The sequence below is a fragment of the Convolutriloba macropyga genome, chromosome 12, assembly GCF_964194025.1.
Source record: "Convolutriloba macropyga chromosome 12, txConMacr16.3, whole genome shotgun sequence".
Taxonomy (NCBI): Eukaryota; Metazoa; Xenacoelomorpha; order Acoela; family Convolutidae; genus Convolutriloba; species Convolutriloba macropyga.
In genome coordinates this window covers 31,758,923-31,785,068 of record NC_134479.1, presented here as the reverse complement: position 1 = coordinate 31,785,068, position 26,146 = coordinate 31,758,923, and the positions used below count along the sequence as shown (strand labels likewise).

The following is a 26,146-nucleotide window of genomic DNA, read 5'->3' as shown; positions in this document are numbered from 1 at the left end:
AAAACAAATACTCGTCTCCAAGTCGTGAAAAACCATAGCTCCTCAAAATAATTTTAGAAAAACGATAGCTCCTCAAAATAAAAAAAGTTTTTGCATTGTAAAAACATAATCGATAAACGACGGGCGAATTGCACTCAAACGGCCGGCGAGGGGTTGGCTTCGTCAGTAGGTAGCCACGGTTCAGTGAGGGTAGCTTTAGAGTAATTAAAGGGGCGTAGTTTGATCGCAATGGGGATGCACCGCAGCGGGGATGCAAAAGAGAATTGGGCGGAATGATGTGGGGGCGGTGGTAAGTGGGTTGTGAAATCAATTTCTAAGAACCGCCCTTCAGGCCATAAGTATAACTCTCCAACACAGTTTCTTTTAATCGCATACTTGCAGACTAGTGGGCTGAGCGGCTCTATGAGAACTTAATGCAAACGGGTCCTTCCTCATTATCCCCTTTCTGAAAACAAAAGTCAAATATTTCAGATGAAAAATTGGCCGATCAAAAAAATGCATTTAACAGTGCTTTTGAGGGCAATTAACAGTGGTTTCCCAAAAAGTGCCTGTTAAGTCATTTAAGACAAAAAACTTTTCTACTACAATTCATTGTTAACGAGGATTAGAGATGATGGCATTACGCCACATAATAGCAGCTGAAGTGCGGCATCAACAAAGAGAGAGCGAGAGAGAGAGAGAGAGAGAGAGAGAGTGAGAGAGAGAGAGAGAGAGTGAGAGAGTGAGAGAGAAAGAGAGAGATAAAACGTGAAGGAGAAAGATAAGGAAAGAAACCTTAACCGACAGAGAGAGAAGGAGGAATAGAAATTTTTTCAACGATGGGATTCAACTCTACAACTTCTAGTTCTCTACCATTGTTGGTAATTAAATCATTTAGGAAAAACTGAAAAAAGGCGAAATTAAAAAAGTTTTCAACATTGCAGTAAAAAAATGCAAAACCAATTTTTGTCTGAAAAGTTTGCTCAAGTAATCCATTTTCGAGACCTAAAAATTTCGTCGGCCAGTAATGGCTGTTAAACTCGGAAAAGGATAAAAAATTTTGACAAATTTTGGAAACAATTGCAAATTGAAACAAAATCTTGCTCAAATTCAAGAACATACCCGGCAGATTGCTGGAAAATAGCCGCCGTTGATTCCAATAAGCATGATTGTGATTGAAAGAATAGAAGATATTGAAAAAAAAAAGATTTTTGTACAAAAACATTTTTTTAAGTCCGATTTATTTTGATGGCATTTCGTAGTTGAACACAACGTACTTCTGTTTCTTAGAGAGAGGCTACAAGGGCTACGATCAATGCCAATAAGCATTAGAGATGAAAACTAAGACTTATAGGAACGACGTTAATATAACGGGCATCCAAAATTGGGCTTATCCCGTTTCTACTTGTGACTTCAATTTTTTATACTGACTCTGTTCATTTTGAATTGCTTTTCTGAGCAACTGATGTTCAAAATCACTTTTAGCAGAATGAGAGAAGAGAGAAACTAGCCTAGAGAATTTGAAAAAGATTTCACGCAAAATGTTGAAAAAGCTGCAAAATGAGGTAAAGCGAAACATTTTTTTATTCGACGAAGTAAAAAAAATAGGAGCGCTATAATAGGGTGCTGAGAAGATGAGGGCGGCTATTAATAATACTATCTTAAGATTCATTCTGTTGAATCAAGCCTGAAATAGTTTCATTGGCTCATAGAGGTCCATAAACTTGAAACATGATGAAAACTGGCCAAAAACTTAATTTTTTAAAATTTATACAAGAATTATGAAACTGGAGTCGTCAACAATTGATCACCAACCCATTAACTCTGTCTATGAACTTCGTAGCATTTTATTATCAAACAATACTGGAGTTTCCAGGACACCTGGTGCAGGAATAATTCAAAAACATGAAAAATTCCAATTTTTTCAAAAAAAAAATGATTAAATTCGGGATAATAAAACCTTGAAAAACATTCCATTATATCTGTTAAACTTGTGATATAAAAAAGTTGAAAATTAATCCATGACCAAAAAAAGGTTTCCACTAACTTATTATCAAACGCTAACGGCGGTTTTCTTGAGGCTCGAAAAAACCTGACTAATGACTATAAATGTCAAGAATTGGCAGAAATTGTCAAAAAATGCTAGAAATTGTGATGTTAAAATCTTGCAAGATATTCCATTGCCTCTTGAAATGATACAGTAACCCTATTGTTGAACTCTAGAGGAGATTTTTTGGCTCTTGAGATTGAAAAACCTGAAAAAAAATTTTCAACACTTTTTAAAAAAGCAAGTTTTATCAACAAGTTGCTAAAATTTGTGATGTAGTGAAAACATATTTCTAGCATTGAAAAAGTCAAATTCAGATGTTTTGTTTCCATGTTTTTGGTAACTGACAGTTAGCAATGTGGGACATAAAGTCAAGTTTTTTGCGGCAAATCATCTTAACTTCCGTATTTAGCCATCTTGAAGTTGCATCCGCAACATGCTTCACGGGGGCAACAGGAATAAGAGGGTAAAACACGAATAAATCCACCAAATAAGTATTGTTTCCAATTCCAGTTAGAATTCATAAACCCAAATTAAATTGAATAAAACTATATGCAACCCCCTTTGCCTAAAACCGGAGCGCAAAATATATCAACAAAAAAACTAATCAGCGAAAACACGGGCGAGACCGGACACGGGGCGGACGAAGGTGCCGTAAGCCGTTTTCACTTTAACTACTCTGTTGTTACCATCTCGTCCAGGGAACACTTCTTCTACTCTTCCCAGAGGCCAAATACCACGTGGGGTAAAGTCTTTCAGGATCCACACCACATCGTTGACTTTGAGTGAATTCCCGGCGTTTTCGGTCCATTTTGGTCGCTTTATCAAGGTCGGTAGGTATTCCCGGACCAGTCTCCTCCAGATATCTTCTTTTCTGGTACCATCGTTCTCTATTGACCAAAATTCTTGTATCAAATTGTCCAAGGGTTGTTCTGGACTTTTCCGACAGACATGGTATAAAAATAATTTCGATTTATTAGAAGATTTTGAAGAGCGGTTTCCTAGTGTGTTCAGGTACTCTCCTGCAAGTGTCCATCCAAGCTTTGTCTTTACTCCGAAGGGGCGGATTTTGGTGCCTTGAATTACTTCAGTAAGATGCGTAAAGGCAAAAGCATTGACACCAAGGAGTGCTCCAATCTTACCTTCGGCAATGTCTGGGAAATATATGTGTCGAAGTTCATTGAATGCATCGCAAACATAGTTTAGCTCAGTGACATTGGCTGCATTAACGTTTAATGTAGGGGTGCTGTAGGCTCTGGATATTTGGAACTTTTCATCAAACTGATTGAAAGGGCAAACTGTTATTGGTTGCTTTATTTTTGATAGGGGCATTTCGTAATCAACGCTTAGATATTGAACAGTAGTTGAAGATTGATATTCGCGTGGGAGTTCCAGGTAGTCAGAAACAGCATCTAATAAAAACGTAAACTGACTGCCGGGGTCAATGAGAGCATACGTGTCGAATACTTTATCTTCTTTGATAAAGGATACTGGCAGCAGCTGTAACTGCTCAAACCAATATTTCGGTGTACTGGATATTTGGTTGACATTGAAATTTTGGCTGGTAGAAGGTCCATTCAAATTCGCACGTTTCGATGACTGTTGATTATTATTATTTCCGAAATTTTTTCCATACCTGAGATTGCTTTTGGGTTTGAATTGTGTTATTTTATTCTGAGTTGCTTCAATACTTTTTTGCGTTTGTGAGTTGTTGTCGTCTTTCGATGGCCAATTTTGTTGACCTGAGGTTTTAGTTTGCTGTTGGACGTTGCTGGTAGTAAAAGCGGCATGTGTTCTGCTGAATTGTTTAGCTGGATTATGTAGTGTTGTATGGTGAAAACCATTACACACTTGACAACGCTTCGAGGAGGGACAAGTGTCTCTGCGATGTTGATTACTTAAACAATTTGTACACAAGCTATTTTTCTGGATAGTTTGAAATCGACCTTCAGGGGACAATTTATGGTAGTCTGAACAAGTTGCAACAAAATGCGGTTTGTGACATTGAACACAATTTGTCTGCTTGTTTGCAAACTGTTGCTCATTTTTCGAGCCGTTGTGATTAACCTTTCCTTGATCTAAATCGTAACTTTGAGACTGTCTTGCAGTTGTTTGCTTAAACTGTTCTTGAACCGATTGTTGTGCTGTCACAGCAGGATAATTACCGTTTTTGTTGTGAGTGAAGGTACTGGTTCTATTTTCCTGGTTTACTTTGTCATAAACCCTTGCTTGAACATCAAGCCATTTTTGAAACTCAACGAGGGTAGTTGTTGTAACATTCTCTGTCAGGGTGTATTCAGTCCATTTAAGAAGCAAGTTGTGGGGAATTTTTTCCTTCGCTTTCCTCAATAAAGTAGACGATTGAAGGTCGGCTTGAAAATCTAGGTTCTGAAAAGCCTGGACAAGTCTCTTTAGAAATGAAGAGAATGCTATGAAGGAGTGCTTGTTGTAAGAATAGTTACATTTCCAGCTCTCTAATTGGTTGATAAAAGCGTTGACAACAACTGAAGGGTCGCCAAAGCGGCTCATTATCTCGTTGAGGGCTGTATTATAATAGGATGGATCACAAGAGTAAGCTTGTATCAGATCCTTTGCCTTACCCGACACTGAATTCTGTAGGTAGGTTATTCTGTGTGTGTCAGTAATTGAAATGTTATTGTGAACCATTGAGAAAAAATTATTTATCCACTCGTGATAGTGCATGGGGTTACCATTAAAATTTTGCAATTTTAATGGCGGTAATTTGATCGAGCATTTTAGGTCGACAGATGTTGGCTGAAGTTCACTATTGGTCATTGAGGGGATAAATTGTCCAGCTGTAGCAAACACTGGAGCCTGATGCTGCCTTACGCTTGAAGTTGGCAAGATGTTAGTTGGATAAAGATTAGGTTGAGGGGGAGGTCGCAACTGCGAAATTTCGTCGTTTGAATGACTTTGATTTACAGCGGGTTCAGCTGCCATGTTCTTAATGGGTAAAGGATATGATAAATAAGCGTTTGTGTTGTTCTGACCAATATCCACCATACTGGTTTGAGTAGCCGGATTGAAGCTATGGACTGGTTTGTTCGCTTCTTGAGAGGTTGTGGGCTGCGTTGTAAGAAGTTGTAGATCGCTCTGCACTGACTGGATGTTTGCTTGCGCTGGGGTAGTATATGGGTAAACAGGAGGCCTTTGAACTGCTAAACCCTGAATTGGGAAGCTGTTTGTCAAAGTTGTGTTTTTTACAGGGTCATTGGGACCGATGTTGAAAGAACTGACACGTTGCACAAAACTGTTTTCAGGCTTTTGAGGTTTGAGTTGAACATCTTGTTCTTTTGAAAAACAATAGCTCTGGACATCCGAAACTACGTTTGCAGCTTCTGTTGGTTTTAGATTGTTTGTGAAGCAATAATGCATAGGCTGAACGTAGTTTTGTTTAGAAGAGTGAGGGTTTTGATCTATTGTCACGTGTTCAGGTCCATGACTAAGAGGCTTGTCAATAATTGCTCTGCCAAGGAATGGGTTTCCACCTTCATCTTGAAGGGTTAGACAAGGTACGTTGACGTTTCGGAAGCCTCTCTGACTTTCAGGGGTCAAAGATAAACTGAAGCGGCTAACAAACTGCTTTTGATTGGATTGAGAACCGCTGAATTCTAAATCCTTTGCCGTTAGGAAATTGGGTTCTTGGTTCAACTGATGATCCAAGTTTGACATGTTGAGAGGCGGCAAAATTAAGGTTTCATGCTGATGATTAGCATTGGGTTGTTCTAGGGTGTTTGATGCCGTTGGGTGATAATGACTAGCATGATGTGTTGAGTTGGAGTCAACAAACTGGTTTCTGTTCTGTTGATGGAAATTTTGTTGTTGATTTATCAAATGGCTAATAAGAGGATCCTGGATTTGCTGGTTGTTCAGGAATAGTGATGGCTTGATTGGTCTTGGAGGAATGGGCGGTGGATTAATGAAGACTGTTGTGTCGTTCGGTTGTGAACTGGCTGCTTGCTCGGCAAATGTTTCTTCAATGATAACATTGCGTGTTGGTGTTGATCGTTCTGAATCCAGTCGTCGGCTGCTTGGGCGAGAAGGAATTGTGACGTCATCGCGAAATCTTGTTGAGGACTGGCTTAATAGACCATCATCGTCCAATGTGTCAATTTCCAGTTCGGATTGCTGCAGTCTGGATGTTAAGGCTTTCTGTCTGTCGAGAATCGAAGTTGTTGTACTCTGGTGAGGCTTCGCCCTCAACACTGCTTCTGTCTTCTTGTCCAATTCTGTTTGCAGCGTTTTGGCTCTGCTTATCAGTAGATTTAATGATCGGAAGCTCTTTCTATCGTCTATTGCCTTCTGCAACAAATCAAGCTGGCTTTTCAAAGAACTTTCCGTTGATTTAAACATGTTCACTGCAAACTGACACTCGTCGTTGTTCCTTTGCGACATCTTTGATCTCTGTTGTTGTTGTTGTTATGCTTGTCTTTCAGGTTAAAATGAAAACGGCTAAAAACCGGAGCGACGAACTTTTGATGTCAAAATCTAATTTGGTTAATCAGCCAAAAATTTCCTATAAAAGTTCAGCGACGCAAATATTTTCAAAAACAAAAATCCTAAGGTTGTGGTGGTGCTAAATATAGTAGATTTTATTTGCTAAAAAAGAAAAAAAAATCTTTCGAACGTTTATCGTCTTTTTTTTTGCAGGACCAAATAACTGCTACGAATAGATTTTCTTTTTTGTTTTCAAATAGTTTTTTTTCTTCGGACAATGACTGTAATGGTTAGTTTGTGCTTTCTCCCTGAATGTATGCAAAAACAATTAGTTCCTACTATTTTATTTTTACGAGAGGCCCAAAAGGAGGTTGCTGAAAAAAAATATATTATTTTTTTTCTTTTTTTTTCTTTTTTTTGCGGAGCGACTAGGCAACGAGGGTTACAAGAAAAAACGTTGGTTGTTGAGTTGTCTCTGTGTTGATTTAGGAAAACCCACTAAAGACTTTACTGTGTAGAACTGCTTGAGGTTCTTGAGAGATGTTTTGCTCTTCTTGAAATAATTGAAATCTTCTAAATGGGGTGACTACTGATACCAAAAAGAAAAGGCTTCTCATTTCACAATGGTGACTTCTGAAACCAGTAAAAATTATCGATTTCTTCTCGGTAACTACTGGAACCGTGCAAAATTTGTTCTTCTGATTGGTGACTACTGAGACCAGCAGGGGAATAGGGACTTCTTCTCGGTGACGTTTGTGACCGCGGACAAGGAAAAAATTAAACGGTTCTTAAAGTTAACAGGGGAAAACTTTTTGCTTTTTTTTCTGCTGAAGGCTATGTTTTATATATATCGTTTTGCAAATCTTTCAAAAAATCAAAGCTTTATTCTAGTTGGGAAGTTGTTTTATGTGTTTTGCTTTCTTTATCGGAGGTGTTCTTGGGATTTTGTAATAAGTGTTTTCTTTTTTTAAAGAAACCTGTTTCGAACTTTTTTCTGTAACTCTTATTAATTCCAGACTCCGGATATAATATATTCGAAAAGAAAAATTTTGAGACAATTTCAAAATCTTACTCAAAAAATGAGTTAGACTGTTTGATTCACAATTTAGGTTTTTTTTGTGCAGTCCGAAAAAATCGAAACCGTTTTTCTTTTCTTTTTTCGAAAGGCCTTTTTAACTTCTCTTTTTTTTTCTGAGGCTGACTCATATATCAACTAAATATCAACCTTCGGCAATTGCACGGTAAATCAGGGGGCTAGTTTGACAACTTGGTTTGCTTTCAAGGCGATGTGTAGTCAGAAATATAAACTATTTTTCGAATTTTTTTTTTCTGATTTCAAAAAAGTTTTCTTGGCAATTCGCGTTATTGAGATCACAATTCGATGTACTGACCTAAATAGCTTTCTTTCCAGTGTAAAATTAACTCACAGGGCTAGCATAAGAGTTCAAACTTCAAATAGACAGTATATAAGGTCAGGAATCAAAAGGATTTTTTTTTTATTTTTCTGGCTTCAGAAAAAATTTTAAATAATTCCTGATCTTTCTTATTTTTTGAGATTCCAGTGTACTATATCGACTAAAACAACTTTCTGGCTAATGCAAAACTAACTCACAAAGATAGTTTAAGAGTTTATTTTGTGAATCAATAAGATATGGGGTCAGAAAATAAAAATGGTTTTTTTTGATTTTTCTGATTTCAGAAAAAATTTTCTGACAATTCTCGTTTTTGATGACTCAGTATACTATATCGACCAAAATAGCTTTCTGGCTACTGCAAAACTAACTCACAAAGATAGTTTAAGAGTTTATTTTGTGAATCAATAAGATATGGGGTCAGAAAATCAAAATGGGTTTTTTGATTTTTCTGATTTCACAAACAATTTTCTGACAATTCTCGTTTTTAATGACTCAGTATACTATATCGACCAAAATAGCTTTCTGGCTACTGCAAAACTAACTCAAAAAGATAGTTTAAGAGTTTATTTTGTGAATCAATAAGATATTGGGTCAGAAAATCAAAATGGGTTTTTTGATTTTTCTGATTTCACAAACAATTTTCTGACAATTCTCGTTTTTGATGACTCAGTATACTATATCGACCAAAATAGCTTTCTGGCTACTGCAAAACAAACTCACAAAGATAGTTTAAGAGTTTATTTTGTGAATCAATAAGATATGGGGTCAGAAAATCAAAATGGGTTTTTTGATTTTTCTGATTTCACAAACAATTTTCTGACAATTCTCGTTTTTGATGACTCAGTATACTATATCGACCAAAATAGCTTTCTGGCTACTGCAAAACTAACTCACAAAGATAGTTTAAGAGTTTATTTTGTGAATCAATAAGATATGGGGCCAGAAAATCAAAATGGGTTTTTTGATTTTTCTGATTTCAGAAAAAATTTTCTGACAATTCTCGTTTTTGATGACTCAGTATACAATATCGACCAAAAGAGCCTTCTGGCTACTGCAAAACTAATTCAAAGAGATAGTTTAAGAGCTTATTTTGTGAATCAATAAGATATGGGGTCAGAAAATCAAGATGGGTTTTTTGATTTTTCTGATTTCAGAAAAAATTTTCTAACAATTCTCGTTTTTGATGACTCAGTATACAATATCGACCAAAATAGCTTTCTGGCTACTGCAAAACTAACTCAAAGAGATAGTTTAAGAGTTTATTTTGTGAATCAATAAGATATGGTGCCAGAAAATCAAAATGGGTTTTTTCATTTTTCTGATTTCAGAAAAAATTTCCTAACATTTCTTGTTTCTAAGACTCCAGTATGACATATCGACTAGAATGGCCTTCTCGCTATTTGAAAACTAGCTAAAAAAAAAATAGTTCGAAGGCTTTTTTGGTATTTCCTTAGAATATGCAATCAGAAAATCAAAATGGATTTTTTGGTTTTTCTGATTTTGCGACCGTTTTTCTGACTTTTGGCCATTTTCTCGCCAAATTTTCCTTTCAAAGTAGTTAAATTGCTTTTACTTGCTATTAGAAAAATAAAACTAGTCAAAGTTTATCAATCGAGGTGTTATAGTAGCAGAAAACAGGTTTTTGGGGGACAAATTTCAATTTTTTGGTGGCTTTTTGTCGAAAAAATTAGAGATTTTTGGCTCGATCTAACCGGGGAACAGGACATCAGAGGTGGCGTCTGAGACCTCGGGCGGACTTCTGCTGGTGACGTCTGAAACCAGTAAAAAAACTAGAACCTCTTGTAGGGGTGACGTCTGAAACCCAACTTCCAAAAAAAATTGTTCTTGGTGACATCTGATTCCAGTAAAAAATCCATGCAGGAGATCGTTGTCTGCTCTTGTCACAACCACGTAATCGTTAGCGTCTGTAATTGTAACATCAGAAGGTTGAAGGTCGGTTAGTTACCATTAATATGTAGTGAAAATTTATTTCTAGCATTGAAAAAGTCAAATTCAGATGCTTTGTTTCCATGTTTTTGGTAACTGACAGTTAGCAATGTGGGACATAAAGTCAAGTTTTTTGCGGCAAATCATCTTAACTTCCGTATTTAGCCATCTTGAAGTTGCATCCGCAACATGTGACATTAAAAAGTTGAAAAACTTTTCCATGTCCCAAAAAAATTGTTAGTAACAAAATTGGGTTTGCACCGAGGGCTGATTCGGGGGGGGGGGGGGGGGTGTGGGGGTGCAACATTAGGGTGGGTGTGGGGGTATCAGCGCGCGGGTGTGGTGTGGGGGCAATAGTGGGCGGTCACCAGTGGGGGGGGGTCTTCAACCTCTAAGAACCGCCCTTCACACCATAAGTATAAGTCTCCAAAACTGTTTGAGCTGAAACAGGGCTGAAAGGCTCTAAGAGCACTTAATGCCCGCCGGGCGCTACCTGTTTATCCCGTTTTTTTAAGACGAAAATTTAAAAGCGTCAGACAAAAAAATGGTCAAGCGAAAAATCGCATAAAAAGGCCAACAGGACTAATATAATTGCTACAAACTTACAAACTTCGTTTGAGAGCAATTAAAAAGAGAGCGCTTAATTAATAGCCGTTGAGAAACTGACGGCGGCTATTAATAACATAAATTAACTAACTTTAGGAGAATTGCTTTCAAACGACTGGCGTGGGTTGAATTACTTTCAAGTGATAATATCTTGAATAAATTCACTATTGGGCTCTAAATGATGTTATTATGGTATATTATAGACCAATGGTAGGTTTTTGAGTGAGAAAAATTGGTTCATTTTTCGATAAGCTTTCATTATAGTAACTACCAAATGAGCAGCATTACTTGGTTGCTTATATTTTGAATAAGCGTAGGTTCGATCCAGCACAGGTCAAGAAGTTAAGAGTAAAGAGTTGATCGATGAGACAAGTAAGCCAAAAAATTGTTCTAGAATAAAAACGCTCCATCAGAAATTTTGCATAGTAAAGACACATAAGAGTACAGTAATCGCTCAAAATTTCGTTTGCAGAGCGAATCCGAAAGTTTGAACTCATAAAGTTAACAATTAATTAACAATCAAGTGACAATTACATCAGATAAATTCAATAGTTAAGCGAAACAGAAGAAAAAGTTTTATGAAAGAATTTGTTTTATGAAAGAAATATTTTTTTTGTCTTCACCTCAATCATAGCTTCTCATAGAATCCCCTTGTAAAATCTCATGTTCTTTTCAATTCTCACCCCCCATGAAAAAAATATAAATAAATTGAAACTACCCTGTTCAGATTGCTTTTTATGCTCTCTCACCGTTCTCTTGATTATGTTGCTAACGGCACATGCTACTTAATACAAATGTTTTTTTTTTTCGCTTTATCGACTTTCGAATTTTCACTATAACAAACCTTTTTCTCACTTTTATCGTGATTTGCTTGTCTTGGAAGGCTTATCTCTTATTATATCGCAAAGTTCATCGCTAGAGCACAAGCACGTTCATTAATTTGTTCTTCTCACAGCCTAATGAAAACAAAACAATTGTTCATAATTATGGGTTGGGAGAGCAGGAGGTTCACAAATCGACGGAATTTTGAGCCATGTCATTGCTAGTAATTGGCATCAATGAACTTGTTAAACTCGTTAGCCAACAGTTCTTCCTTCATTTTATTCCGATATCGGTCACAAATCACGCCTTGGTTTTGAGGGAGCATGTAATTTGTGACATTGCAACGTTTCCAGTAGACTCCGTGGTAGACATCGCACACGAATTTCTCGTACTTTTCTATTCGAGCTGGAGTTGCCCATGCTGCTGAGTAGGCTGTCCATTCGTGAATTAAATGGCGGAAACACCTGCAGAAAATAATTAAGTGAAAAGTTATCCCGAGATTACTATTAAATTATGGCAAAATTGCCCCCCCCCATTTTATGAACACAGCTATATTAATTTGCTAATATTCGTAAATTTCAATATTGACGGCCAGCGCCTTTTTAAAAAAAATTGAACTAATTGTCTACTCCTCATTACCAATTTTCTAACAATGTTCCAACTAAAATCAACATTACCAATGTTTTTCTGTTTTTTGTCTTTGGTTTTTGGAACATTGGTTCTTGAATGAGTTGCTGATCCATCATTTTTGTTTTTAGTTTGAATTACATGGTTTGCTACAACTGCGCCCGTCCAATATTTTCTTTTCAAACATGTAAATTCTTTTAATTGCATTTGTGTGTTTATCGTGGAATATTCTGATAAACATTTGAGCGTGGAGTGAGTTTCAAAACTCTGACAATTTTCAAAATATGGCTTTGGCCTGAATTTCTATGTAAATTTCTGGGCGCTTCACTTCCCAGCTGGAGGTCCAGACCCGAAAGTTCGTCTGATCAGACTTTCCAGACCGAAATTATCTCTGATCAGTCTTTCCAAACGGAAATTGACCCTGATCAGACTTTCCAGACCCAAGATACCTCTGATCAGACTTTCTGGACACAAAGGGTCTCTGATTAGGGTTTTCAGACCAAAGGCGTTCTGATCAGACCACCTTCAGACCATTGCCCAGACCTCAATCAGACTATGATCACACTCAAGTGCGCTCGAAGAGGTTATGATCAGACTCAAGTGCGCTCGAAACAGTCTGATCAGAGAAAGATTTTACTTATGATCGAATCTTTTAATTCAGGCTATAATATATTCATTTCATAAAAACTGATGTTTGCAGTATTTATTTCAGCTAAGGAAAAAAATCATTAATAAAATATTGCTAAATAAAACAAAACTCAACTGTTGAGAACAATTTTTATTTAGTGTACCGTTTAGTGTATATTTCTGATTCAATGGATTAGTTTAGACGAATTTTTCGTACTTTTCTATTAGAGCTGGAGTTGCCCATGCTGCTGAGTAGGATTTCCATTCGTGAATTAAATGGCGGAAACACCTGCAAAATATAATTAAGTGAAAATTTAACCCGAGATTACTATTAAAATATGGCAAAATTGCCCCCCCCCATTTCATGACCACAGCTATATTAATTTGCTAATATTCGTAAATTTTAATATTGACAGCCTGCGCCTTTTTTAAAAAAAAATTGAACTAATTGTCTACTCCTCATTACCAATTTTCTAACAATGTTCCAACTAAAATCAACATTACCAATGTTTTTCTGTTTTTTGTCTTTGGTTTTTGGAACATTGGTTCTTGAATGAGTTGCTGATCCATCATTTTTGTTTTTAGTTTGAATTACATGGTTTGCTACAACTGCGCCCGTCCAATATTTTCTTTTCAAACATGTAAATTCTTTTAATTGCATTTGTGTGTTTATCGTGGAATATTCTGATAAACATTTGAGCGTGGAGTGAGTTTCAAAACTCTGACAATTTTCAAAATATGGCTTTGGCCTACATTTCTATGTAAATTTCTGGGCGCTTCACTTCCCAGCTGGAGGTCCAGACCCGAAAGTTCGTCTGATCAGACTTTCCAGACCGAAATTATCTCTGATCAGTCTTTCCAAACGGAAATTGACCCTGATCAGACTTTCCAGACCCAAGATACCTCTGATCAGACTTTCTGGACACAAAGGGTCTCTGATTAGGGTTTTCAGACCAAAGGCATTCTGATCAGACCACCTTCAGACCATTGCCCAGACCTCAATCAGACTATGATCAGACTCAAGTGCGCAAGAAGAGGTTATGATCAGACTCAAGTGCGCTCGAAACAGTCTGATCAGAGAAAGATTTTACTTATGATCGAATCTTTTAATTCAGGCTATAATATATTCATTTCATAAAAACTGATGTTTGCAGTATTTATTTCAGCTAAGGAAAAAAATCATTAATAAAATATTGCTAAATAAAACAAAACTCAACTGTTGAGAACAAATTTTATTTAGTGTACCGTTTAGTGTATATTTCTGATTCAATGGATTAGTTTAGACGAATTTTTCGTACTTTTCTATTAGAGCTGGAGTTGCCCATGCTGCTGAGTAGAATTTCCATTCGTGAATTAAATGGCGGAAACACCTGCAAAATATAATTAAGTGAAAATTTAACCCGAGATTACTATTAAAATATGGCAAAATTGCCCCCCCCCCATTTCATGACCACAGCTATATTAATTTGCTAATATTCGTAAATTTTAATATTGACAGCCTGCGCCTTTTTTTAAAAAAAATTGAACTAATTGTCTACTCCTCATTACCAGTTTTCTAACAATGTTCCAACTAAAATCAACATTACCAATGTTTTTCTGTTTTTTGTCTTTGCTTTTTGGATCATTGGTTCTTGAAAGAGTTGCTGATCCATCATTTTGTTGTTTTTAGTTTGAATTACTTGGTTCGCTACAACTGCGCCTGTCCAATATTTTCTTTTCGAACATATAAATTCATTTAATGACATTTGTGTGTTTATCGTGGAATATTCTGATAAACGTTTGAGCGTGGAGTGAGTTTCAAAACTCTGACAATTTTCAAGATATGGCTTTGGCCTGAATTTCTATGAAAATTTCTGGGCGCTTCACTTCCCAGCTGGAGGTCCAGACCCAAAAAATTTGTCTGATCAGACTTTGCAGACCGAAATTACCTCTGATTAGTCTTTCCAAACGGAAACTAACCGTGATCAGACTTTCCAGACCCAAGAAACCTCTGATCAGATTTTCTAGACACAAAGGGTCTCTGATTAGACTTTTCAGACCAAAGGCGTTCTGATCAGACCACCTTCAGACCATGGTCCAGACTCAAGTTCAGACCATTGCCCAGACCTCAATCAGACTATGATCAGACTCAAGTGCTCTCGAAGAGGTTATGATCAGACTCAAGTGCGCTCGAAACAGTCTGATCAGAGAAAGATTTTACTTATGATTGAATCTTTTAATTCTGCTATAATATATTCAATTCATAAAAACTGATGTTTGCAGTATTTAATTCATCTAAGGAAAAATCAATAATAAAAATATTGCCAAAGAAAACAAAACTCAATTGCTGAGAACAAATTTTATTTAGTGTACCGTTTAGTGTATTTTTCTGATTCAATGGATGATTTTAGACAGCTTTCCCTAAGAAACGTCGTGGTCTCCAGTTGATCAAAGTTTCATCTGAACGGGGACCGCCCTTTGCTATCAGTGGGACTCCTTTCTTCTTATCAGAGCTATCGGACTTTAGATGAGTCTCTGATCAGACCGCTGCTTTATTGTTACCTCCTGTCAAAGCTTACATCTCAGTTAAAAAGAAACAAAAAATGAAAAAATAAGGCGCTCGAATTTGTCCTTGATCAGACCCAATTGCTTTCAAAAACATTTCTGATCAGACCCAAGTGCGCTCGAAAAGGTTATGATCAGACCCAAGTGCGCTCAAATTGGCCTATGATCAGATTTTTCAGAACAAAACTACCTCTGATCAGACCATTTCCAGACCATCGTCCAGACTGTGGTGCGCTCGAATTTCCGTCCAAATTCTGTAATTTTGGTCTAGAAAACACACGGGTGTGCGCTTGACTGGGTCTAATCTTAAACCAATTTGGGTTTGGACCTCAATCTGTGTTGAACATCAGATTTTACAGCTACAGTTAAATTAATTTTTCTTAGTAGGTTTCTGCTAATTTCTGGTAATAATTCAGGCCGTGATAACTGAAATTTTCAGGTAGTTTATATTCAGGGGTGTTCAGGTGGAGTTCAGGTGAGACATATCTTCCTTCACTGTTCAGGTATTTTCAGTTAAACTTTTCAGGTAACTTTATGTGAACTGTTTAGAGTGCAACCCAGGTTGAGGTCCAGACCCAAATTGGTTTATGATCAGACCCAGTCGAGTGCACACCCGTGTGTTCTCAGACCAAAATTACAGGGTCTGGATGGTAGTTCGAGCGCACTACAGTCTGGTCGATGGTCTGGAGATGGTCTGATCAGAGGTCATTTTGGTCTGAAAAGTCTGATCATAGGCGAATTCGCGCGCACTTGGGTCTGATCAGAGGCCAATTCGAGCTCATTTGGGTCTGATCATTACCTCTTCGAGCGCACTTTGGTCTGATCAGAGGCGGCATCCAGCGGAATTGGGTCTGATCATTAAACTCTTTGAAAGCACTTGGACCTAATCAGAACTGTTTTCGAACGCAATTGGGTCTGATCAGGGACCATTTCGAGCTTTATATTTCATTTTTTGTTTTTTTACTGAGAGATGTTGGCTCTGCCAAGAGGCAACAATAGAGCAGCGTTCTGATCAGATAATTCATCTAAAGTCCGATAGCTCTGATCAAAAAAAGGAAGTCTAGCTGATAGCAAACACCGGTCCCCTTCAGAGGGAATTTTGATCAACTAGACACCACAATGTTTTTTATGCAAAGCTGTCTAAATTTATCCTTTGATTCAGAAGTATACACTAAACGGTACACTAAATAAACCTTGTTCTCAACAGTTGGGTTTCATTTTCTTGAGCAAAAGTTTTATAATTGATTTTTCCTTAGATGAATTAAATACTGCAAACATCAGTTTTTATGAAATTAGTATATCATAGCAAAATTAAGAGATTTGTTCATAAGTAAAATCTTTCTCTGATCAGAATATTTCGAGCGCACTTGAGTCTGATCAGAACTGTTCTTGAATCCGCTTCAGTCTATTCATAAATGGCTACAAGCGCAACTGGGTCCTACCATAAATGCGTCAAGAGCAACTGGGTCTGATCATAGCCTCTTCTAGCGCACTTGAGTCTGATCATAGTCTGGTCATATGTCGAAAATGGTCTTTTCATGGTCGCTTCAGGCCAAAAATGGTCTTTTCGTGGTCATATTAGTTCGTCGAAAATGGTCTTCTTACGGTCATTTTAGGTCGAAAATTGTCTTTTCGTAGTCATTTTAGGTCGTCGAAAATGGTCTCTTCACGGTCATTTTAGGTGGAAAATGGTCTTTTTGTGGCCATTTTATGTCAAAAATGGTCTTTTCATGGTCATTTTATGTCAAAAATGGTCTTGTCATGGTCATTTTAGGCAGAAAATGGTCTTTTCATGGTCATTTTATGTCGAAAATGGTCTTTTCATGGTCAATTTGGGTCAAGTATGGTCCTTTCACGGTCATTTAGGGCCACAAATATTTTTTATTTGCATTTTGTGTCAAGCATGGTGTTTACACGGTCATTTTGGGCCACGAATTGTTTTTTCATTGATATTTTATGTCAAGCATGGTGTTTACACGGTCATTTTGGGTCACGAATTGTTTTTTCATTGATATTTTGTGTCAAGCATGGTGTTTACATGGTCATATGTCGAAAATGATCTTTTAATGGTCATTTTAGGTCATAAATGGTCTTGTCATGGTCATTTTAGTTCGAAAAAGGTCTTTTAATGGTCATTTTAGGTCGAAAATGGTTTTTTTAATGGTCATTTTATGTCAAAAATGGTCTTTTCATGGTCATTTTTGTCAAAAATTTGCTTGTCATGGTCATTTTAGGTCGAAAATGGTCTTTTCATGGTCATTTTATGCCAAAAATTGTCTTTTCATGGTCAATTTGGGTTTAGCATGGTCATTTAGGGCCACAAATACTTTTTTCATTGGCATTTTGTGTCAAGCGTGGTGTTTACACGGTCATTTTGGGCCACGAATTGTTTTTTCCTTGATATTTTGTGTCAAGCAGGGTGTTTACATGGTCATATGTCGACAATGGTCTTGTCATGGTCGTTTTAGGTCTTCGAAAATGGTCTTTTCACGGTCATTTTATGTCGAAAATGGTCTTTTCATGGTCATTTTAGGTCAAAAATGTTCTTGTCATGGTCATTTTAGGTCGAAAATGGTCTTTTCATGGTCATTTTGTGTCGAGAATGGTCTTTTCACCGGCATTTTGGGCCACAAATATTTTTTTCAATGGTATTTTGTGTCAAGCATGGTGTTTACATGGTCATATGTCAAAAATGGTCTTCTCATGGTCATTTTGTGTGGAGCGTATTTATTTCATAAGCTTACTTGAGAAATTGGTGCATCCGTCGCATTACAGGAAAGTGGCCAATTCTTCCCGATGCATCGTATTCAATCAAATGTATAATATGTAGCAGCCGGAGCAATTCAAACGCATATTTAGTTTCAATCGCGTTGCCAGTAGAAAGTTCAAACATTTCCAATATGAACTTTAGGTGATGCATCAGAAGGGTCGCGGGAGGTCCGTTTCGGCTTTTAAACGCATACTTCAGCAGAAAATCAGCGGGAACTTTTTCTAAAACACCAATCAGGAAACTGATAAAGCTAAATAAAATTGAACTTCCTTCATAAAAGTGAGGTAAGCGTTTTACGCAAAAATTAATAATCAATTCATTAAAAACTCAATTAAACGTAACAAATGACGTCATGCATATAAAAAAAAACTGAAGAGTGACATCAAAACCTGCCGAGTTGAAAAAATGCGACGAAATCGACGCAAGAAGCGTCGTTTTTTTGTCGAATTTTGTTGAATTTCGTCGGTTTTTTATGTAGGAAATCTCGGTTATCATCGTTTTTGTCGGTATTTGACGTAAGAAGTGTCGATTATCGTTGTTTTTTGTCTGTAATGTTGGTCTCAATTTGTTTTAAATCCAAAACATACCCGACAGATTGCCGGAAAATAGCCGCCGTTGACTCCAATAAGCATGATTGGAATTGAAAGAATAGAAGATATTGAAAAAAAAAGGATTTTTTTTTCAAAAACATTTTTTAAGTCCGATTTCTTTCGATGGCATTTCGTAGTCGAACATACTTCTGTTTCTTAGAGAGAGGCTACAGGGGCTACTATCAATACCAATAAGCATTAGAAATGGTAAATAAGACTTACAGGAACGACGTTCAAATAGCGGGCATCTAAAATTGGGCTTCATGGGTTTATCCCGTTTCTATCTCTGACTTCAATTTTTTATACCGAATCTGTTCATTTTGAATTGCTTTGCTTAGCAACTGATGTTCAAATTCACTTTTAGCAGAACGAAATAAAAGAGAAACTAGCCTAGAGAAGTCAAAAAGTTTTCAAGCAAAATGGTGAAAAAGCGGCAAAATGAGGTAAAGCGAAACACTTTTTTTTGTTCGACGAAGTAAAAAATCATAGCAGGACAAGTCCTGATGTACAATTCAAAAAATTTTCAAGCAAACAACCAGACCTAGAACGGACTATGAGTGAACTGGGAAAACCATTTCTAAAAAATCACATAAAAATTAAAAAAAAAAGAAAATCAATGTCAAAATGCCACATGCGAACAAAAAAGGACTAGCGAGAAATGAAATTTTGGAAAAAACATTTGGAATTTTAGGTTGCTTTGATGAGCAACTGTTGTTTTAAATCATTTTGAGCAGACTTAGCGAAGTATGAAAATAGCTTTTGCAAGTCAAAATATTCTATAAAAATTATTGAATAATCGTTGGACTAACCAAACACAAAACATTGAAACAATAAACATAACCAAATAACGTCGATCAAGTGCTCGCAAACGAATGGCACAGTTGGTTTAGATAGTAGCTATCTAGATCTTAAGGATGATAGTATTGGGAGGGGGTGAGTGGAGTAGATTGGGGGGTCAAACTTTTGAGCAGGGTCAAGAGGTGGAGGGGCGGGGTAAGGTTGGGAGAGCTGGACGAGAGGGGGGAGGGGGGAAGGTGTAAGGTTGGGAGAGATGGAGGGAGCTGGACATATTTTTTTGGGGGGGGGGAGAGGGGGTAAAGGTGGGTGAGTGGTAGTTATTGGCGGGGGGTGTCGAAAGGGGGTGACTGAGGTTGTCAAATTTGATAAGACAGGTAAATTAAAATCAGGTAAAGAAAATTTGTCTGCTCATATAGTTTAATGAATCACTTTCCCAGAAACCAGCAAGGCGTAAGGATCTAAAAGAGCCTAATACCTTGCGTGCGTTACTTGTGTATCCCGTTCTTGAGGAATAAAACTCAAAAGGTTCAGATGAAAATTGATGAAGCCAATTTCACTTAAAAATGTTAAGAAAACCGGAAATGGTTCGAAGAGGTCTTCAATAAAAGCACATGAAGAAAAAAAATCTATTTCAGTAATATAAAAAAACTAACACAGCAACTTATAGTAAAAAACAACCAATTTTGATTGAGAATCCGGCGGTAGGTGTATATGGGGGGCGGGGTGGGGGTGGGGGCGTACGTATGAGGGGAGTTACATAGGAGGTCACGGATAGTTTGGTGGTGGTGGTGGCGGTGGTGGTGGTGGGGCGGGGTAGGCGTGGGGAGGGGGACTAAGGAACGGGTCGGTGCAGGTTGTCGTGTAGATTGGGGTCCAATGGGTAGGCAGGTAAGGCGTAGTTGTTGGGTAGGTGTAGGGGTTGTTGAGGTGGGAATGTAGGGGGTATGTAGATGGTCGTGCGGGGGAGTGATAGGCAGGGTATTTCTAGTATTCAGTTGATCTGTAGTTTAGATATGAATAAAGGATTTATGTGGGACCAAAGTTTTCAAAAATGACCTTTCCACTTTGAATATTAGCAGCAGTTTTTTTTTGCGTTACAAATGAAGCTATTGATGAAGGTCAGTTTCAGAAAACAGAAGTCAACGTTCAAAAACAGGGGCAGTAGCTCGAAAAGAGAGAATTTACAATTCTTCTCTTAGACTTATTTCAGTCAAAAAACCCTTGTTAATGCCAATACTCGTCTTCGCTTTGCAAAAAGATTAAAAAACTAATAACATATTCGACTCACGTCGGGCAAATTGCTCTCAAACGACCGGCGAGCGGTTGGCGTTGTCAGTAGCTAGCCATGGTCTATTAAGGCTAGATTTAGCTTTATTGAAGGGGTGTGAGGTGAGCGCAGTGGGTGGGGCCGCTGGGCGCTACCTGTTTATCTCGTTTTTGAGGACATCAAGTCAAATGGGTCAGACCAAAAATTGGTCAAGTAAAAAATGCGCATAAAAAAGACCGACACGACTAATATAATTGCTATAAACTTCGTTTGAGAGCAATTAATAGTTGCTACAAAGTCAGAGCAAATGAGATAAAATTTTGTTTGGACAAAAAAAGCTGGCAAAGAATTATTGCTTTCTTTTTGTCATTTTACCATTAAATTTTTATATTTTTGGTCCAAAATTTGTCTGAATAGTAAATAATATTGACAGTGTTTTAAACTTATCTTTGAATCATCTTTTAACGAAAAAAAAAGAAAATGAATCTTTTTGCAGACGGAAACTGAGGCCCATGATTAAATTTTTTAACAACAAGTTTGCAAGTATGCTTGATTGTGAGCAATTTTTTTCTATGGAAAAATGAATTACCAAGACAATCGTCCAATCAATAACCGGCTGTTTAGATCAAGTATTATTCTTTTAAAAGGACGGCTTTGATTCATATCTGGCAGATAGACTTGCGAGCCATATAAAACAGAGAGAAACCGACAACAGATATAAGTTGCAAAAATTATTGAAGCCGAAAGAGTATGTAAGAAATATTAAGCAATAATTTAATAAGAAATGTTAAGTTTCATTAAACAGAAGCATTTTTATCAGGAACCTAAATCCAAATTTTATCCAAACTTGATCTAATCCATGTTTGATCAAAATCTAATCGCGCAAATGATCTAAAAATTTTACTAGAGAGAGTTAACAATGTCACATCGAGCGGGAACGTCGTCTATGAGAAGAAGGTGTCATTTGAAAAAAAAATGTTTTTTCCAACTTACCCGAGCAAAAAAATGAAGACAAAAAAGCGTCCGATGACAAGATAAAAAAAATATATAGCAGGAAAAGTTCGTACCTACATTTCAAAGAATTTTCATTGATAAAACAAAGACTATAGACATTAAATAAAATATGAATTGACTGTGAAAACCACTGAGAAAATTATCCAAAAACAGAAATGAAAACATAAACCGACTAAAACAGGATGTGTTGCTCTCGAGCGACAGACAAGAGCAATTTAATTTAGATAGGACATAGGTTGTAAATGATTTATGGGAGCAAAAATAACCACTGGGGTGCAAATGTGAACCTCCAGATTTGCAGCTTGCCATCTTACTCACTCAGCTACAGAGGATTTTTTTCGCTCATAATCCTTTTAAGCAGCGAACAATATTTCAAAATTAGAGCAACAAAGATCACTGAAAAATGAAGAACTTAATTGCAAAAATGTCACAAAAAGTCCAAAAAAATATAGAACAAAAGCGCAAAAGCGACAAATGAATATTTTGTTTTGAAGACAGTCGCAAAAACTTTACAATAATTGCTTCAAACGTTCTTCGAGAGCAATCAAAAAGAATAAAAATTAAGGTGAAATCGATGCATGTGAACAAAAAACCAGAAGCAAGAATGAAAATTTTTGTTCAAACACAATTTTCTGGATCTGCTTTAAAGTTAAAATGAAAGATATTCAGCTATTCCACTAGCTTGGGAGAAGGAGTATTAGACGAAAGCTCGATTACGCGAAGCCAATTTTTTTAGCCGTTATAGTCGTTAGGCAAAAAATTTCAGTTAACCCTTTCTAGAAAATTAGCAAAAACGTTTTAAGAGACGTTACTTTAAGATCAGCTTGACGCTACAAAGTACTCAGTTGTCCGTAATGATTGTCGGAGGGTGATAATAGCTTCTGAAAAAACAATATCAAGATATTTTGTATTGCAAAATTGCATCATTTCAGTTTAGTTATGTCCCACAATTAGAGCAAAATTTTTTTTCGTTGTTACCTTTGCCATATAGCTCTGAACTGTTTAAAATAATTCCATTTTTGTTTTAAAAAATTAAATGAGTCACTTTTTCGTTAGTAACAGTCAACAAAATTGTCTTTTCAATATTATTGTTGGTTGTAAAAAGATGTAAAAAGATGTAAAAAAGATCATTTTGCGCATGTATCTTATCGTCTCATTTTTTTGAAGTCAGTGTTCAATTAGTTTCGAGCAAATATGACAAGGTTAACTTCAAAAAATGCGGTCATAACTGTGGGACAGAGCTAAACTGACTGCAAATTTACTATAGAAAAAATCCTTTCTTGTATTTTTATAAGCTAAAATCCTTTTTCATCAATGTTCAGGGGTCCTTGAGTACTTAGTAACGTGTAGTAAATATTGCAGTACCTTTGTTAAGTGTTTTAATTGGTTTTAATTTATTGAGAACTTTTGCCTAACGGCAACAAAAATAAGCAAAATCTTACACAGTTTTCGCCTAATCTCCTACGCTCCACGCGCTTAATCGCTCCGCTTCCTGTTTCGGCGAGACCAACATCATCACTTCAATTTCACTTCAAAAATTATAAAAATGTGTGAACAGGTCTTTGAGAAAAGACAACGCCGATTACAATTCAAACTCTTTGATTTAAAAAAAAACAGGAGCACAGCAATATAGTTACGCTCACCCGGAGATTGGTGTCAGAGCGAATCAGCGTCAAATCAGTCTAAAAATATTCTGTTTTCTGGGATGGCTAGTACTCTGTTCATGTGATAATTCACACTGAGTTTCACTTCCGGGCAATTAACAGCTTCGCAGCTCTAATAACCAGGTTGTTAAGTCGAACTAAAAAAAGGTTTGGCAGTTTTTTTTTTACCCCAGGGTTGCTCAGAGGAAACAAAGTTCGGGGCAACGTCCCCAACAAAAGAATTTGTACCAACTTCAAAAGAGTATTTGGTATTTCTGCACTTAAACCTGATCATTGGAAGCGTATATTATTGAAAAAAACTGATTGCATTGCTCACTTATCACCCAGTTCAAGGTGTCATGGCCATTCAACGCAAAATTATGTAAGATAAGCGGAGAATGTGGAAAATTTCGTAGGATAAGCGGTGAATGCGTTGAAATTGCATAAATCAGGCGGTGAATGAGGTGAAAAAAACTTTATCGCCTGTTAGCGATGAAAATACATAATTTCAGCGCTGATTTTAGCGGTGAAATTACGTAAATTCACAACTTTGAAAAAAGTGTCTAAATTATGTGAGATATGCGGTGAATGCAGTGAAATTAAACAAATTCGCCGCCTAAATTAGTGGTGAAATTATATAATTCATCGCTTAGAAAAATGTGTTGAAAAACGTGTTAAAAAACAATTCGAATCAGTGAAGCGCTTCGAATTGTTTTTATCCAAAGAAGTTAAGATACATTTATTAAAAGATGAACGGAAAATTTACCCACGAATAATGATACATCTTTTTGAAACTTTTTTAAGCTGTGAGTTTATGCAATTTCATCACTAGAGTAAGCGGTGAACTTACAAAAAATCACCACATTTCACTTCTAAGTTTTGTAATTTCACGAAATGTTTTGTAAATTTCACGTAAGTTTTGGAATTTACGAAAAATCAACGCACATGTTTTACAGAAAGTAGAGAAATTTATTTAAATTCAAAACAAATATGGATATGAGAGTTTAATGAGAGGTGGCGCAGTGGGTGACATCCAGCAGGTGAGAGGTTGGAATCCGTGTTGGCCATGTAATTTGTAGTAAGGGGTGAACTGTGGTGGGTTTTTGTAAGTTCACTGCTTACTCTAGCAGTGAAATTACATAATTTCGCCGCATTTCACCGCAAAAATATGTACGAATTTAGCGGAGAAAAAAACAACTTTTCACTGCTTATCTGACACCCCCCCCCCCATTTTTTTCTCGACCCGGGCAAATATTTTTTTGAGTCTTGTTACTGATGGATTATGCTGAAGAAGGGTCGATCAGTGCTTATTTTGTCCTGAAACGGTCTTATCAAAAGTCATAATGGCCTGACACAACCTTACCAGGTGACATTTCGGTTTTGAAATCGTTTTATCACAATTGTTTTTGGTTTGCGATATCAACCTAGAAAGAATATATTTGTTAATGAACTCTTGCTACACGAACGTGCATTATTTAAAAAGCCAGATCCCAGCAGTGGCAACTTCCTTCTAGAACCACCAAGCGGCTCTCAATTAATTGTAGAACGTTTTAGTAACTTCATCAGAGTCACGTAACCTATACATAAACAAAGAGAGCATTTTCTTACTGCTTTCGTGTTGCAACTCTCTAAGTGTCCTAATCATGCGATCGTAGTTCTCAGTAGCGTATGAAGGGATTGCATAGTGTCCATCGAGTCCTGTGAATGTCATGTAGAAGAGATCTTCGAAGTAACCCCTTTTCAAACTCTTCACCTCCATTTTCTGTTTTCCTGGTTTTCGCTCAACCTCCAGTTCCGCGAAGACTGTTGGACAGGCAATTTTTCTCTTCCCTTTTTGTCAGCTATTAAAATTAATACACTACCCGAGTTGCAACTAAAATAAACGTAAGAAATCGTCAATTTTTGTCTGTTCTCCAAACCGATCAACGCCCTTATCTATGTTTCGCAGGTTTCAGTGGTTTTTGTCAATTTTGAACCTAAAAAGCGTTAGTTTTCTTCTTCAAAGGCCGGAAATTTGATCGACAAAAACTGAAGATAATCGATGCGATGCCCTTGCAACGAAAGCCGCAAATAAATCTATATATATATATATATATATATACTTCTAACATACACTTGTATATCTCTTATATGGACTTGGGACCAAAAACTTGCAGTCCTAGTCTCCCACAATATTACACCAAACTTTATAAACTCTCGAACTGACGTTTAAACTTGTTTTTCCAATACTTCATCTTTCAGGCCAAGATTTTTTCAACAAGTAGGGCTTCTATTTAATCTATCCCACGCTTTATTGTACCAACAATATACAAGTGATTGCACTTTCAAACACCTTTCAAACCGTTTTATGTAAAACTTAAAGTTCTATAAGAGGGAAAAGAAGCCGAGATGGATTCCTGTCTCGTTTTGGAATGATCGAAACTGCACTCTGAATGTTTCGGGAAACCCAAGTGTGTCGTGATTAACCACATTAGGGCATGAGTCTTCGTATAACGTAGAAACATCGCACAATTGTTTCAATTCGTAGTAAAGAGAAGCGTTTCCATGCGCTGTTGTATCGAAATGTAACAACCTAAAGTTAGAAAAAAGAAAACTTCAAACTTAACTGACAAATGTCAAATGAATTGTTGTCAAACAACAGCTGGGCTCGTTTTCAGTCGGAGAGGTCTGATTGTAGCTTTATATATTGGGGGACAACTTCGCTTATGGTAATAAAGCCTATTATAAATCTCTGCAGCGATTTATATTGAAAACTAAAGCCGACAGATTTCCGAAATAGCTGCAAAAAAGACATGCGGGCCGTTAAATACAGGTAGAACAGATAGAGATACTAGCTGACGAAATCATTAATGCCGCCTCATAAACTTTGGAGGAAACATTCATAGATAAGTTGATATGACTTTTTCATTGTTTACTCACCCTATAGTGCAGCTTTTTTAATAGAAACCTTCATTACACAAATGAGTTTCTTTGACCTCTAACTAACATAAAT

General features: G+C 36.8%; 1 protein-coding gene across 1 annotated transcript; it reads right to left on the bottom strand.

Annotated features, from left to right (window-relative positions):
* Positions 1–11,453: 11,453 nt before the first annotated feature.
* LOC142350925 (uncharacterized) lies at positions 11,454–24,945 on the bottom strand. The gene is made up of 3 exons (XM_075402946.1): positions 24,763–24,945; positions 17,817–18,063; positions 11,454–11,738 (listed from the first exon to the last, which is right to left on the bottom strand). Exons 1-3 carry the CDS (start codon positions 24,911–24,913, stop codon positions 11,495–11,497), a joined length of 642 nt encoding a protein of 213 aa, XP_075259061.1. The 5' UTR covers positions 24,914–24,945; the 3' UTR covers positions 11,454–11,494.
* Positions 24,946–26,146: the final 1,201 nt, after the last annotated feature.